Source organism: Pygoscelis adeliae, unplaced genomic scaffold, assembly GCF_000699105.1.
Source record: "Pygoscelis adeliae isolate BGI_AS28 unplaced genomic scaffold, ASM69910v1 Scaffold681, whole genome shotgun sequence".
NCBI classification, from domain to species: Eukaryota; Metazoa; Chordata; class Aves; order Sphenisciformes; family Spheniscidae; genus Pygoscelis; species Pygoscelis adeliae.
In genome coordinates, this window is record NW_008824015.1 from 47,926 (window position 1) to 64,766 (window position 16,841).

Consider the following 16,841-nt stretch of genomic DNA (forward strand, 5'->3'; position numbering starts at 1 on the left):
CCGCTAAATCCCCCCGTCCCCTCAGTGCCCGGCTGGGTCCCCCCGTCCCCTCAGCGCCCAGCCGGATCCCCTCGTCCCCTCAGGGTCCCGCTAAATCCCCCCGTCCCCTCAGGTCCTGCTAAATCTCTTTTCCCCTTTGTGCCCCAGGACCCCTCTCCCGTTGGAAGGGGAAGAGCCCAGGGAGGCGGCAGCAGGTTTGGCCTGTGAGCCTTGGCCCAGGCGCCATGTTCTACATGCATTTGCTTGTCAACAAGCGTGGGCCGTTGGCCAAAATATGGCTTGCTGCCCACTGGGAGAAGAAGCTCACCAAAGCTCATATATTTGAGTGCAATTTAGAGACTACCATTGAAAAGATCATCTCGCCAAAGGTACGCTATTAAATGATGAGGTGTCTTCTGGTACGTTCTGGGGTAGAGGTGTACACCTTCTGTAGGGAATGGGACTATTGCTATCGTGGAGACAGACTTTGTAGGACAAACTTGTGGCTATTTCAAAACCAATGTGAGGTAAACTCCTACTCTGATTTTATTCAGTTCTCACTCGGATAAAATCTCCATTCCGTTAAATGACAGTTATATAAATATTTTACTTGCTGTTTTACTCCTGGAGCTCTGTGGCATACATTTATGTACAGTGTAAGAAAATGTTACCACAGTATATTCAAATGTATACTTCTGCACACCCATAGAGCTCCAGGGAGCACTCTGTGGGCACCGCTGGCCGAGGGGTCACGGTACGTGGGTTTGAGCTGCTCATGAGGCAACACGAGCCTGTCAGTGCGGTGTGGTGTGGTAGCACTGGTCTTTTCGGAGACTTTGAGTACCAGCCGCGGGTATTGTTCAGCATAATTTGGGAAATGCTGTTATTTGAGGAAATTGTCTCAAAAAGATTGAAAAGCCAGCTGCTTAACCAAAGTCAAGGGACTATGAAAACTGCCGTGAAATTGAACACAGACCATTTGAGGAGAATGCTTTTGCTGATCTTACAATAAATAACTTTTGACATATTGTAACCACCCTTCCACTTGCAGTGGACTTCTTCCAGGTCCCCCATTATAAGCCAATAAATATATAATTAAGCATACGTAGTGCTTATGAGAGACTGTATGAACAGTCACGGAGGCTGAAGCCGTCTGCATATCACAGATAAGGTATGACTCAAAACAAGCGCAGATGCAGCCAGTCAAGTACCCATGACTCAGTCCTTGGCCTCGCCATTGCAATTGCATCCGAGGGAACAGTGGGGAACGCTTTGTGCTGTCACTAATTGATGGCTCAGGAGATCCAAGGCTTTCAGCTGGTGCAAGCAGATTTTTTTATTTTCTCTCTGAAAATACCTGCTTGATATTTGGTAGCCCGAGTTTCATTGTCTGTCTTTCATGGGTTATGATTAATAATATTGTTAAAATGATCTCGGTATTATTTGGAAGTGTTTTCCGAGAGGTACCGCTTAAGTACCCTCCACTTTCCCTTGCATGCTGTCCTGTCTAGCATCAGCATGACCACGTTGAGTGTGCTTGGTGCAGGAAGACCTTGTGTAAATAAGGGCACGGTTATGGCCTTCATTTGCATAAATAAGGGCATAGGTATGGTGTCTGCTCACTTAAATAACCAAAGTGTCAAATACTAGGATATGCACAGCTACTTTCTGTTTCGGGATGTGTTACTCTGCTCGTTGCCAGTCAGCTGAGGTGTTTTAGATAAAGTAAGAGCATCGGTTCGGGACTCACGCTTCGGCATGGCAGTGTTTAGGAACAGAAGCAACTAAAAGTTCATGGCTCTCGAAATTCATTTCTGTTTACGATGTTCTATATCAGCACAAAGCCCTGCTGAATTTTGTAGAGCTCTGTACTGGTGTATTTTAGAAGAACTCTGTTACTGCTGTGTAATATTTTCCTTTTTATGTTTTTGCCAAAAATACTAACTCCTGAACAACTTTTTTAAATCATCAAAGTTTACAATAGCTCTGCGAACCTCTGGGCACTTACTCCTAGGAGTGGTGCGGATTTACTACAGGAAAGCAAAGTACCTCTTGGCAGACTGTAGTGAAGCCTTGACAAAAATGAAGACAGCCTTTCGCCCAGGTACGTGCAGAATTCTGCGTTCTTCCATCTGTGTCCTTTACAGCTCTCATTTTAAAAGTTAATTTTGGATATTTCTGTTAAATACACATTATTGATCCCAAAGGAAATTGAACTTATTGGTGCCTGCTGCTGATGTGTAGTCTGGCTTAATTGAATGCCTTTTCAGGTCTTTGACTCCTTTAAAAGAAGTAGTATCTTAAGTGGTCTTATGAGAAGAAGCTTGAATTCAGCCTCCGTTGCTAGTTAATTAATTTTAACTTCTGATGACACCAACAACACGTCTAACAGTGTGTTAGTGCCAGATCTGACAGTGCGTTTTGAGCTCTAGCCATGTAGCCAGCGAGAAGGGAGCAGAGACGACTGGATCCTTTTCCAACGGGCTGTACCTTTGTCGTACTTAGGCACCAAATGGGGAGGCACTGTTGTGTAAAAAAAGGCTAGGAACAGGACACCAGCGTCTGCTGCCAGCCTTAATGTGCTTTGTGACCTGCTCTGTTTGCCAAATAGTGAATATCTACTCTACATTATTCTCAAGGATACGATCATGATTAATTAGTTAATATTTGTAAACATTTGGAAATCTCTAGAAGAAACACTTAAGATAAGTACACAGTACTATCTGTTTTGAATAGATACTATAGTAGCTTAGAGAGGACTGCACGGCACAAAACCACGACACAATGGTCACGACTGCGGCAAGGGAGACTCCAACTAGATATAGAGGGGGGAAAAATCTCAGTGGAAGAGGTAAAATGCTGAAACAGGCTGTCCAGGGATGCTGTGGCGTCTCCATCAGCAGAAATAGTCAAAAGTGATCTGACTTAGAAATTAACCCTGTTTTGAGCAAAAGGTTGGATTAGATGACCTTCAGAAATCCCTTCTCACCCGAGTTGTTCCAGGATTCTCTGATTACCGAGTATTTGCAGTCTCACTTCATAATTATTTGATGCTGGAGAACAGCGCTATACAGACACTGGAGAGAAAAAGAAAACGCAATAATTCATTTGAAGTGGTGTGAAGGACCCTAGGCTAAATGTCAGCTGTGAGAATCTTTCAGGGACTTAAAGTAGCTGTTCATAAACCCGGTGTCTTTCAGGTCCGGTAGCAGCAGACTCTTCTGTATCTGCCTGTAAAAAATATGGCCTCTAAAGTACATGTAACCTAAGGATTTAAATTCCACTTTGGTGTCCTGTTGACAAAGTGCCTGAGCTTTACCTTTCTGTTATTTAGAATGGCAGCAGACCTTCCTGACAGGTTTATAGTCTTATTATACGTACTTGGGAGAACATCGCTTTTATTTTATTGATACTTATTTTGTTATGTTGTTTGTTTCTTTTAGGACTTGTTGACCTTCCAGAAGAGAACTTCGAGGCTGCTTATCAGTCCATTACATTACCTGAAGAATTTCATGATTTTGAAACACCACTACCTGATTTAAGGTAAATGCTTCCCTGGTTTTTATTCATTATTTTAGTATTTTCAGAAGTAAAAGATATCCTTGCTGTTATCTGATCAAGACTCAGATGGAATTGTTTTGATTTGATGACTGAATTCTCCTAAATTCTGAGTCAGCTTTACAAGGCTACAGTCACAGGAATTGTGCTTTTGTAGAGTTCCTCAAAGTCCGTTTAATCAACAGACCTTTACAATGAAATAATGTGTTGAACTTAGACTTCAGGATTTTCTAATTTTAAATTGCCTGAGCGAAGCCTGCAAACAACTTACTGACCTCAAGAGAAGATATAAAAGTTAGTATAAATCCAGTTGCAAGACCAAGGACGGTCTGGCTAGTAACCTCGCAATGTTGCACTGTTCCATTGTGTAACTGCATTTAATTTCTGCTCCATTGCTCTTTGGGGCCGGTGTATTTTATCAGCAGTAGTCAGCTTGGCTCCCGATGAAAAGCCAGTACATTTCTTCGGCTTTTCTGACACGAGTCAGCATTAATGTAGAAAAACTGATAAAAAGCAGGAGGCCAAGACATGTTTCCGATGGCTCTGATGCCTCCAGAGGTCCAGGATGACAGACTTCCGCTGAGGCTTCCTCTGTACCTCGTCATAAATACAGTTTGATGGGATCTGTAAGTGTTTGGTATTTTGTAAGCACAGCTGTGATGTAATACTATTTATTCCAGTACCTCAGTGTGCTAACTCTGTAAAGCGTGCCTTTTCTGCCTACCCAAAGACTCCGTGTGGTTTGATTTACAGATGCTGGTGTTACACTAATTAGATGCCTTCTGTGTGACAAGTGTCCGGTGGATAGCAGGGCTTGGATGTGAAGAAACTCACGCAAGCCCAAGCTTCCTGCCAAAAGAGAGCGGAGCAATATGAAATATGGAGAGGAGGATGGGTCCTTCCCTCCTCCTTTTAAATATGTCTGCTGTTTCTTGAGGGGGTCGCTTGCTGAGTATACATCTGGATCATTTGGAGTTCTGGGTGGGGGGAGTATTTCCAAGTCCGGTTAGCTAAATGCTTTCCCCTCCTCCTGGACCGCTCCCCAGCTATCGGGCTGTTACGGGTATTGCAGATTCAGTCTTCGCTGTACAACGTACGTTGGAGATTGCATAGAAACTTTGGCTAGCAAAGAAGGCAGCTGCCTACTTGCTTAGAGGTAGCAATTTTAATAAACATATAGCACCTGTTTTCCATATGCTTATTTTTACCCTTTTAGGGGAAATGCAAAGCAGTGAATTTTATCAATAAAACCTTAAATGGCTTGAATGCAAATAGCTTTGGGAAACAGTTGTTCTCTCTCCACAGAAGTGAGGATCAGCTGGGGTACTTTCAATGTCATAGGAAACGGAAGCTGTCTTTTGGGGGTTTATGATAAAATGTCAGGATTGGAGACTGTTTAGAAACAAGTTTTCACATTCCAGCTAAATGGTCAGTGGGTTTCAGTTCACCCTGTATTTTGTATAATGTTTTTTTCATCAGTGCCATTGATGTTGCTGAACATTTTACCTTGAATCAGAGCAGAGCTGAAGACATCACACTTACAGAGGATTACAAAAGCGATATACTTCTCTGTGATAGAAACTTTGGTGAGAGAAGTTGAGAAATTAGAAATGTTCCATAAGGAAAAGTGTGTTTTATGCAAAATTGTGTATAGTCTGAGTCCTTTCCACATGTGAAAAAGCTATTATTAAAAGTGCATTTGTTTCACGCTTGTGCTGATCGGCCCGTCATACCATCTCATGCTTAATTTTTTGTGTAAGTACGCTGCCTAAGTAATACAATATGATATCGGAGACTGAGAATAAAACCCAACGTTTCCTGCTTTTTACTGAATTAGCTAAATTCCATTTGAAGTATGGGATATCTTACAATCTTTTAAAAATAATTTGAAAAATTAGGAAATGGATAAATATGTGTTTCAAAAAGTCATGCAGATGAAGCATCAGAAATTCTGTGTTTATTCAGAGGAAGAACCAGATGCACTAAGAAAACAGAGCTTCTTTGACGGCAGCATCTTAATGAGCAGTAACAGTCTTGTGGCTGATCAGAACTCTGCGAGCGTGAATGGAGACAAGTCTGCACTGCGAGAAGACAGTTACTGTTTTCAGCACGACTGTTTTGGAGATGAGGAGGATGCTGCAGATATGATTGGTAGGGTTTACCGCAGATAGACAGAATTACTTTCATTCCAAATATTCTTATTCTTACAGGGAAACCAACAAGACAGCATGAAAGCGCTTGTTTTCAAACACAGATTCTGTATTTTTTGTTGTTTTCATACTTTCTACTTGTCACTAAATCTATGATCACTTAGACATTGCCAAGTAAAATTGTATTAAAGAAGATATTTCAGTTTTTTAGAATTAAAGGCATTCAATTTATACTTAATGTTTAGCAATTTAATTTATATTTTCAAAGGTGAAATACTGCAGCATTTTTACCTTTATTGTTGTAATAACAAAGGCAGCAAAGTAGCTTCTACATCTTTATGATTTAGAGTATTTACGTAAACTTTTATAGATTTGCACCTTTTAAACAATAGCAATATCATACTTGTCAAAGAAAAGGTGGACATCTCAAAATTAAGACTAACATTCTCCTTTCTGTACTGCTGAAGGCAGACGTATCATTGACAGCCATTTGTGGAAGCTGAGCTTTTTTTTGTTTGCACAGAATTAACCTTAAATAAGTAACATTAGGCGGTATCAGGCTATTTCATGACTACTAAGGCTTAGACTGATTAAAACTACATGTTTTGTATTTAAGAAATCCTGTTGAGGGATGAGCAAAATGGCCTGGATAAAGACATTCTTGACATGGAGGAAGAACGTCCTTTGCCACAAGATCTGCCAGAGAACAGCACAGCCAGTGAGTTTGCAGTGTCCGTTCTGTGTTACTCATGTGAACCCTCTGTTCCTGGATTAATGCCTGAAGTTGCTCACATTCAGCTTTGTGTAATATCCCATGCCTCTTTCCTTTGTTCAGGTCTCTTGGTTTTTTCTAATATGCTTCATCCACCATTTTAGGTATAATTTCATTTGATCTAGGGATTCCAGGTTTGCAACTTGATGTTGCTTAGAAACACTTTCATGTCATCTCCTGTTGGATACGCTGTTGACCCACTCTGCTGCTTAGACCCGGCGATATCCCTTTGTAGGGGAAAGGACACTGAATGGCTATGCTGTAACTTTGAACTTTACCCATGAGTATTTCTGGCTTCATATTTCAGTGACAAATGACACTTTAGTAGTTCATAAAGGTGTTGTTAGTCGTCTTTTGGTTTGATATTGATGAAATTCATTTTTGAAAAGTGTTTCTGGAATTTTTTATATGTCTTAAACCCTTATACCCCCATCACACTGTTACTTTAAAACTGAGTAATCTGGAACAGCTTTAGAGGGAAACAGTGGCACTAGTCCTGGTACTACCTGTTCCTTTTATGTTGACAGAAATGTCTGCTCTGCCGTGCAGTTGCCTGGAACTGGAAACAGGTACGTACTGAAAGGAGACACTTTTCCCCCTAAACACGTTTCGTCAGGCGGGTTTTCCTCCAGATCGGTTCTTCAGTCTGTTCCACCACCCGGTCATACAGGTTCTGGTGTCAGCAAAGGAAAGCGTGCAGTGCAGAATATGAGCAGCAGCAGTGCCAGTTATGAGTGGTTAAAGTGATTGTGAGATTATAGACAAAATCATAGTTTTCGAATTCTGATCTTTTTTGCCTGATACCATTCTGTGTCATGAGATTGAGAAATTATTCCATCTTGTAAACTTTCTTTAATTTGGGTTATTTGCTGGGTTTTCTTATAGTTGAGTCCAACTGCGCAGACACCACCATTAAGAAAGTAAGTCATCTAATGAATGAAACAATACTTTTCTTGAAAGAAGAAGAAGGATTTGTGCTTGAGCCAGTTGATGATACAGGTCAGAACTTGACCAGTTTCTTGCTGAATGTTTGTGTTACTAGGTTTGATCTTCTTCCTGTTACTGAAAATATTTGCAAAACAGATTATTCCCACTTTAGATTTCATCTGCTCCTGCTGTCAGAGTTCCATTTTATGGTAACTATTATACAAAAACAGTATCAGGTTATTCATCCGACCTGCCCAAATCTCTGCTTACAGTTTCTTTTATGTACCAAATCAAGTTTTGTTGCTCTGCAGTTCTGCTAGCGGTGCAAGCCCGGCCTATTCATGAGTGTTACTGAAGTTTCAGCTGAAGAACTTTTACTGCTAGTGACATGTCAGTGATTTTTATGTGTAAAATAACATACAACTTTCAGGCCTTTGTAAAATTTTGTTTTGTGAACTTTGAACTTTAATAAGATCCAAAAAGAAAAACGTTTCATTTCTTCTGTGAGTAAATCTAAATGTCACCTATTACACTGGTGGCTGTTAGCAAATAAACAAGTTCACGTTGACACTAATATTTAGAATACTGGAATTTTCCAGCCTGCCAAAATAATATTCAGGAAGTTATGGCTATATAACCGATCCGTGTCTTTGTTTTGTGTTTACTACATACATCTTAATTAAATTGCTAAAGGATTAAACTGACAAATACAGATATTAATTACAAGGTAATGAAACCTGTTGAGTACATCAGCAGTTCTTGGAACAATTAACTTCCTGATGGATTAAAGATAGCTTATTCAGTCTTGTTGGTGTATCATGTGTTCTCATTAAGTCCTCATGTTCCCGGTTCTTTAGTACAATAGTCATATGTCTTCTGTAATTAAACACACGTGAATTTCCTGTATAAGAATACAAAGAGTATACTTTATGAAAACTTTTGGAGAAATGGCCCACGCCCTTGTACTTTGATTTTCAAGTCTGTGCGGTGTTTTGGGAGGTCAGCAGCCTGTCCGTTTGATTCACAGTGCTTTTTTTTTGTGCCTCAGTGTTCTGTGAATAGACCTTACTAGACTTTTTTTTTTTTTTAATACTTGCTCTATTTAGATGTCACCCAGAGGAAAAAAAATAAAAGAAAGAGGAAGTTGCTTGTGGATGTAGACAAGGAGCTCAGCTGCAATGCTATATACAACCAACTTAACAACTGCGCGGACATCCTTGCTGTGTTAGACCTTGCACCCCCGACAAAAAAAACAATGACGTGGAAGAAATCAGGAGGCGTGGATAAACTCCTGTCCCACGCTACACAGCCTGTGGTTCACGCTGAGCTGCAAATGGTAAAGATCAATTCCTTGTAGGTTTTTGTGCCACTGTCTGGATTATGGGACTGTTGCCATCTAGGATCTAGCTGTGAGAGGTTTTGCAGACTTGGTTTTACGTGAGCTCCTAGCAAACTGCAGGTGCATTGAACGCATCGTTTTGCAGCCCAGTTCAGTTGGATGCCTGATGATTATTTGCATACTCACCACTAATTGCTTCACCAGAAAGACCACCTGTAGAGCTCACAGCTTTAATCTCCAGCACTCCAACAACAAGTAAAAAATGACAGAGAGACTTGAGAGCTCATGTTTCATTTCACATACTGGCACCTGACTGATTGTACACTAATACACAACTTTTTAGATTTCTGTCCATTTCTTTTCTACTTTCTACTTTGTTGTATTATTTTCTGTTTTGTTTCTGCTCTGTCATCAATATGAGACCACATCTTTCTTCTACATTCACTTTAAAGGTACATCAGGCTTAAACATTATTATTAGTAGTAGTAGTATATTGTTAGTGGCTTTGGAAAGATGGTATGCCAATTTCTTTTGTACTTTCCCAATTGGAGATTAAGCTTCCAGCTGGAGAGCAGTCAGGGACTTGCCGTTCAGAGCACCAAGAGGTTCCTGATCACTCTATCGCTTTGGCTAGAAGGCTGGGCCAGACCACCCTTTCCTGCGGCTGTGGGCCTTACTGCCCTTTTTGCACAAGAAAGACGTACTTGTTTCATGGAAATATGATCTATCAAAGCCTCTCGTGTCCCCACGTAGCATCCGACGGGTCATTCAAAGAGGCTGTAAGTTTAAAGCTGGTGATGAGATAAAGAAGAGATCACCGTGTATACAAGGTGATACGGAAAGATATGGTGTAAACTACGTGCAGCAGCCTTACGTTAATTGCACTGTTTCTTCTGTGGTGTAGCTTGGAGAGATCTGGGAGGCAGGGTCTGCAGGCAGACAGCTCTCCAGGTTCATTACAGCAGCACAGCTTCACCCCTTAGAGTCGAGGTGCAGAATTACAACTTGTTCTTTATGAGGAGGAAAAATACTCGCACACGGGGAAAGAAATCCACGCATAGATAACTGCAGATGGTTTTTTTTCTTTCATCCCTCCTTACTGGCTGGCTTCAAGGAAAAACGATCCAAGCTCTTCCTAAGACGTTTCTTCACGGAGTTCAATGCCAAAGTTGAAGCTGCAGAAGGAAATTACTTTTTTTAAAACTTGCAGGTTTTCAGAATGACCTAATTCAAATCCCTAAATTCTAGGCTGCAGTAATTAATATACAGCTCATATTCATACCTTTGTGTCAATGTTTGCAAATATCTAACGTTATATTCTGAAAGCAAACAAATAAAAATAATTATTTTCAGTTGTTTGCAAAATGCTTCAAGAGTCACGGATTTAAGATGAGAAGAAATGGAATACAGGGGGAGTCTAAAATGGAAGAAACAAGAAAAAAGCAAGATGCCACAGGTAGTAGTTTAATTCTGTTGTTGCAGAATTAGCTGTTAGAAAATATTTTCTATTTTACATAATGTTTGAGACACGTGCACGGTGTTTATGTGCAGTATTCTACAAATCAAAGGCCAAAAAAGTTAAATGTTAAGGAAACGGGCTGTTAATTATTAAAAAAATATTTTTTTTGTTTTTATAAGTACTTTGCTGTTCTTTTGTTCCTTAGATCAGAAATGAAATGCAAGTCGTCTTCTTCCTTGTGGCATAAGGAGGTTTTACCTTTGGTTTCTCTAATTGTCTACCAAACTGCAGATTTGGGGTTTTTTTTTTTTGTTTGTTTGTTTTAAAGTTTCCCACTTATCCTGCGTTTGATCAAACCACTCTCCAAATTTCCAAATTCATGTAAATAACTCCTATTTGCATCATGAAGATTGTGTTTTGGTTAATATCAAGCAAGAAGAAATGTTCTGGTTTAGATCTTCTGAGAAGACGATGTATCTGCTTTCACTCCTGTGCTCCGTTAGAAACATAATCTGTATGGCTGCCTCAGGAGTTCATCAACAAAACCACCTCCTGCAAGTCCATAAAGGTCAACTTTTAGAAAAGGAAAAACTCTCTTGGAAGGTTCTTCTTCTTCCGTGGTCCTACTGGGAATGATATTTAGTCTGCATTTACTCGTTCTGGCTCTTACTCTCAAAGATTCTCTTAAAGATTGCTAACTAGGGTGTGATTTTTGTTTTTCAATGTTTTTCTTTTTAAGGGCAGCGATTGACAGCGATCTCCTCTTAAACCTTGTTTTTTCATTAACACAGAGGTGCTGATAGTAGAAGAGCCAAGTTACCTGCAGGAGTCAGCTCGTTCAGAGATCGAGAGAAAAATTAGAAACGATCCGTTCGTGTTGACGTCACAGAATAACAGAAATGAAACTGATGATAACTGTGGTGAAACGATAGTGAGCAGTTTCCATCAATTTTAGAGACCTAAATGTATTTATTGGTTTTGTTTTATGCTAGGGTTCCATTTAAAACGCGTTAAGAAATTGCCAATAGATGTTTGAAAAGGATGCTAGAGACAGCCGATACAGCATGAAGTAGCTTGTGCCATGAAAGTTTACTTATAGGCACTCTGGAAGATTCTTACCATGAATCGAACTATTAATTAAAGTGCCTATTAATCAGTATAGATTACAGTCGAATCACTAAGTATAAACGGAACTTTAATACAAAATATAGCCTCTTTGTACTGACGAGGTAATCGTCTTTATAAAGGACAGAAATTACCTTTTGTGTCTCAAACTGAGGAAATACTCCAGCAATAACAGATTATCTATTTCTGCTATCTTTATTTAGGTGAACGTGAAAGGGGATTCTTTAGAGAATACGAGGCTCATTAAAGTTGAAAAAGAATGACAAAATTGGACGTAATGGCAGCAGAAAATGTAGGGCCCGTGCTTGAACTGAGTCCATAGGTGTAGATCCAGCGGTAGGATAAACACCACAGCAAGATCCTTTCCTATCTGAGAAAAGACATGGTAGAAATAGCAGCCACGAAATCATTTTTGGAGAATGTTTATTATAATAAGTTTTTGGAGCAGAACTACGTAATTGAGAATTACATTGTATGCATAAATTGTGATGCCTATTGATCGTCCTTTCTGTTCTAACAGCAGGATGGAATGGCTTTCTCAGAGAGCTCCTCGCTGGCAAACCATTCACTGGGCCAAGAAGCTGAAACGCCACGAGCCGAGTTAACAAACGTACGTGTCCTCGAAGCTGACAGCTCTGGCTTATTTCAGAACAGAACTGTGTTCTTTCTCAGAAATATTAAAAAAAAAAAAAAAAAGTGATGGCATCATGAACTTGCAGTGACTTTTGGTGTACTAACATCCTCTATAGTATGTATTTTGCCAGTCAAAAACTTTAATAGCTTGATAGCCAGGGATACGTGTATTCCAACGTTCAGAGGTTACCGTCTGCGGGGGAGACAGCTCCTCGTTCAGAGCTTGTCCTTCCTGTAAGAAGGAAACAGTTTCTGAGCTTACTGGCTATGAGGGTACTCGGACGCTCTGAAACAAGGGCGGTCTTCTCCTGTCGACTTCGGAGGTTAAGCCCAAAATCTAAAGCCAAATTTTTGAACATCCTTTCTGTCCCCTGACCAGTACAAGTACTGTCAGAATCCCAGTCGCGCAGAACCGTATCTTCTTGTGAAGCTGCCTCCCCAAGGCTCAGTGGGACCACTTCCACAGCACCAAAGGTGGTGTTGCACCTGATCTGTCTCTTTGTAGCAGAAAGAACATAGTTAGCATTCTCTCCTCTGCTTCACAAAGCCGAGTATGACCGCAGAGGTGCCAGAGGTCCCAGATATCCTGAGTAAGGCCACCAAAATGCCCAGCTCCAGCTGGATTTTCAATCAGGCTAGCACTCTCGTCCTTTTTATCATCGTGGTGTGTGACTTTTTACGCATGCTGTCTAACCTTCTGTTCTGTTTCCTCTCAAGGAACTAACGAGGAACGGGAAAGACAGTGAAGAAATAAGGTGGAGCAAAAGAACTCTTCAGTTATTAAAAACTTTACAGGTACCAGTGCTGGATTTTGTAATTAGGCGTTGATTTCAGTTGGACCATGTCGGAAAATCTCCTCCTTACACTGTTGATCATATCGCTGCCTCCCACACGCAGCGTGTAACTGCGTTTTATTGGGTATTTATGTAGGAAACCAGGACTGAGTGCCTGACACGGTGTCATCTCCCACAGCTGCTGGAATCGCTAGAATTTTCTGAACGTTTGCTTCCACGGCAGTGTTTGCTGTAATGCTAAGCCCTTGCTGTCTTCCTTCTACGAGTATGCTCTGGAGCATCTCTACAAAACCCAGTTCCTAGCTGCTCACAGGTTGCCAGCTCTCGGCTGAGCGCTGCAGGGTGCCATCATTTGGCTATTCATCTGCTTGAGCTGTTTCCGAGATGAAGGCTAGGGAAACGGGTGAGGGTTATGTTAAAAAGAGAGCTGGTAACACCTTCTTTAAGAGGTTTTAATGCCCCAGTGCCTTCAAGGTGCTTGAAATTTAGCAGAGCGCGTAGCCTTTGCATCAGGAAGGCTTATTCTGCTTTTCTTGCAGAAATCCTTGCGAAACCGGTGAAGGTGTAACGTGTGATATCATCTGCCTTACCGACAGGACTGTAGCAGGAGCCAGCGCAGGCTGCCCTGACGCTGAATGTCCAAACTCTTGGCCTCACGGCTCAGTGCTGTTCCGTCCTTTTCGCCCGGACGAGCGTTTTGGTGCTTCAGCGCTTGGTCTGGTTGGGGGTGGGTGGGAAAAAAACACCGCGAAGAGTTATTTTCCTTCGGGTCAGTTCTCTAATGCCACGTGGCTGAACGGAGAGTGGAGGAAGGCGATGGAGAAATCCGAGCGAGGGCAAGAGGGTGTGGGGTGCGGGTTTTGTCCGCGAAACACAACAAACTTTGGTCCGAGCCTAGCTCTTCCCCAGGGCCGGAGTTTGACTTCACAGCCTTCCTGGGTTTGGTGTTTTTTTTTTTTTAATTATTTTATGTGGACATATTTCAAAGGTTCTGTGCAACGCCTGTAAATAAATACTTAAATATAGGTATAGCCATTAAAAACCAAGCAGTAATAACACTCAGTTAGCTGTGACTGAAATTGCCTAGGACGTAGCCGGTACTCTATCCCAAGGGCAGGGTACGCCGCGGTTTTTATTGTTTTGAATCATGAAAACCGTTAGAGATGCGCTTCATCGCGCGCCTCAGCACCGTTTCGCTGAATTCACTGCAACTGCAGGCATATGTAGGTTTTAGTACCGTAAGTAGGTGCTAGCCATACTATGGCAATAAAATGTTAAGAGCCACTTGTATAAACGCAAGCGCCAAGGTAAGATCCTATTCCAGGCGTTCAAGCAGAAAATACCCGCTCCGAGCAGCACTCTTCGGTTCGGACTTGACGGGATCCGGGTTTACCGGCAGTGAAGCTGACCTGACCGATGTTCTTGTTTCCCTCACGCAGCACCTGGAGAGCTCAGGCGTGCGTTCTTTCAGTTTACGGGAGCTCTGTCGGAAAAGCAGCCGGAAGGAGGCTGCAGCCAAGTTTTACATCCTTCTCGTTCTGAAGAAGCAGTCGGTTGTGGAGCTCAGTCAGAGCGCTCCCTTTGCTGACATTACGGCCGCCCTCGGCCCGGCGTTCAACGCTCACTGAAATCATGTAGTATTCGGACAAGGTAATAAAAATAAACCCCATTGTAAGTGTTTCAGGAAATATATTTGCTGGGAAAATGACTGGAAGTCTTGCCAAACCCTGGGAACTGAGGAGGGCTCTCCTTCCTTTGCACCAGCTCTCAGAACTGCCGAGGAACTGGCGTGTGCAGGTGTGCTGCTGCGGTATCGGTTACCAAGGTGTTCGCGACTGTGTTAACCTTTAATACACATGTTTATGTAATGAGCAGTTACTTGTTCTGTTGATAAAATATCGCTAAAATACATATTTTACATAAGAGATTTACATTGTGAGGGCCTTCAGGGAGGTCCTTAAAAACCCTTCTTGGAGACCAGCTTTGGAGGTTAAATTCTTTCTGACGGGGCTTGTGTGTGTTAGATAATTAACGCCATCAGTAAGAGAAGTCTGTTAAGCTCTCTTTATCAGAAAATCCAGCCCACTTGAAATTACTCCTTTCCAAGAACGTTCATTATTTGATATTGTAAGGTCTAGGAGGCTACCGTCTCCAGCGTCGTTTCCGTGTGTGCAGGCGGAGAGAAGTTACGCTATCCCTAGAAGAGCCACGTAAGCTTCAGGAAGAAATCCTATTCCCCAGAAATCCCGCCATTTTAGGTTTCATGGAGCATGTTTACTTAAAGACTAACACTCTTATTTATGTGTAGACCGATTTTTAAAATGGATGTTAAGCTGAAATATTACTAGTTCTTTGCATTTTTATCTAATTTAGGATAAGTTTCAACACTTCTACTGTCATTTTGTAAAGTGTTTTTCAGTTCCATCAAACCTGCGACGCGCGGGATGGTTGTGTGCGCTCAGCGCTGCAGAGTGTTGCAGTGCTGCGGGTACGCTGACGTCTCTCAGTACGAAATCAATAAAAATCGCAAGAAGATGTTTCCTCAGCTCGTCGGCCTTTGTTCTGAAGGATCACAACTGGCCTAAGCCGTCCTTTGGGTTTGCCGTCCCAGAGTCGGTGTTTTCAGAGATTTTCTTAGAAGTTGGAAGGAGGGATGACATTGCCTTCCTGGTTTTCCGGCTGTTCACTCGCCTCAGTTACACCCCTGTGTGTCTGGTCCCGCCGACGCGTGCTGTTCCTGTCACGCCTTGATTTCTTTGTGCGTGCAGGGTTTGGGGAAGGTGAGGAATTGGCTTCGAGGGGTCTGTTCGGAGGAGTAAAACGGCTTCGAAATGACCGAAGACCCTGCGCTGGGCAGGAAGGGCTGGGCTGGGCTTTGGGCCGGCTGGTTGTGTGTGGGGAGGTTGTTTCGGTTGGTTTTCTTTTGGAAAGGGTTTGGTTCTCCAAATCTCACGCTCGGCGTCTTGGGAGCGAGCCCGTGGCAGAAGGAGGAGTGAAAGCCTCTCCCTCACTCCCCGCAGCAGACCTAATCCCCCCCCCCGTGCCCCTGCCTCCCCCGGTGAGCCCCCTAGCCTGTGCGGCAGAGCTGCGCGGTGGGTCAGAGCGCCGTGCCGCCTCGTCCCGGAAACCGAGCACTGCAGGCTGGGGGGGGAAGGAGAAACCATTTTTCTCCCCCAAAAGCCATCCGAAATGACTCTGCATCTCGCACCGGAGCTGCTTGCCTGCGCCACGTCTGCCACCGCCACATGGTAAGAGCAGCTCCAGTGGCAGCAGATGCGATAACTCATTAATTTTCCTTTCAAGGAGAGAGGCCGTGCATTGGATTCGCCAGGAAAGAGGGAAACAAAAGGAGGCTGGAGGCGAGCAGGAGGCGGGCGGGAGTAAATGGGAGGCAGGATATATACACACATTGAGAACGGTCTGTGTATCGGAATAAATGAGGTACAAATCTTGCAGGAAATGGTCCTGGAAGAAAGGCTCGCCCGTATTTACCGAACAGGTTTGTCAGAACCCCCACGTAACCACGGGGGAGTTCCAAAGGGCACCCGCGGCGGCCGGGGAAGCGCAGCGCCTTGCTGAGCAGCGAGCTCTGCGTCCCTGGGCAGGGCGTGAGGCGGGGGCTGGGGGTGTAACCTCGACCAGCCGTGCTCGGCCGTTGGGCTCCGGTCCGGACCCAGACCAGGAGTAGGTTCTGCTCCGACCGTGCTGACACGTGAACGGTTTCCCTCCGTCAGTCTATACGTGCATGCATACACATAGGATGCTACGCGTGTATATATGTAACATCAGTGTGTGTACATGTGCATCTCACCGTTCTCCCGGTCTCTGGGGGGGTGTCCGCAGCCGAACTCGGGCGCTCTCGGCCGTGGTCACCAGGCCGAGAGACGGAGCCAAAGCCCCGCTGCTTGCCACCTGGGCCGCAGTAAGTCGCTCGGTGGGTCCCAGCAAGCGCCGAGCAGCCTCGCCCTGGATGTTTGCTCGTTAAATAATTCAGAAAGGTTAAGCTCGATAGCTACAGAAGGAAATGTGTAGGTAGTACCAGGAGTAACCAGACTGTGCTTGAGAGATCAGACAGGCCGTGCCAGTCATCACCAGCATGATTCCC

General features: G+C 43.1%; 1 protein-coding gene across 1 annotated transcript; it reads left to right on the forward strand.

Moving 5' to 3' along the window:
• The first annotated feature begins 224 nt into the window (after positions 1 to 224).
• On the forward strand, positions 225 to 14,364 carry RAD21L1 (RAD21-like 1 (S. pombe)). Its single transcript, XM_009326949.1, has 13 exons — positions 225 to 368; positions 1,954 to 2,083; positions 3,423 to 3,522; positions 5,017 to 5,123; positions 5,503 to 5,688; positions 6,304 to 6,405; positions 7,345 to 7,458; positions 8,493 to 8,722; positions 10,079 to 10,181; positions 10,976 to 11,115; positions 11,830 to 11,919; positions 12,660 to 12,737; positions 14,176 to 14,364. The coding sequence occupies exons 1-13, from the start codon at positions 225 to 227 to the stop codon at positions 14,362 to 14,364; spliced, it is 1,713 nt and encodes a 570-aa protein (XP_009325224.1).
• The last annotated feature ends 2,477 nt before the right edge of the window (positions 14,365 to 16,841 follow it).

What these genes read in the sequence shown, in the direction of transcription:
- RAD21L1 (XM_009326949.1), top strand. Translation starts at nt 225, where the DNA reads ATGTTCTACATGCATTTGCTTGTCAACAAGCGTGGGCCGTTGGCCAAA. An exon ending in TGAGCCAGTTGATGATACAG is followed by an intron (nt 7,459 to 8,492) that starts GTCAGAACTTGA and finishes TGCTCTATTTAG; the next exon opens with ATGTCACCCAGAGGAAAAAA. An exon ending in TTCACGCTGAGCTGCAAATG is followed by an intron (nt 8,723 to 10,078) that starts GTAAAGATCAAT and finishes AATTATTTTCAG; the next exon opens with TTGTTTGCAAAATGCTTCAA.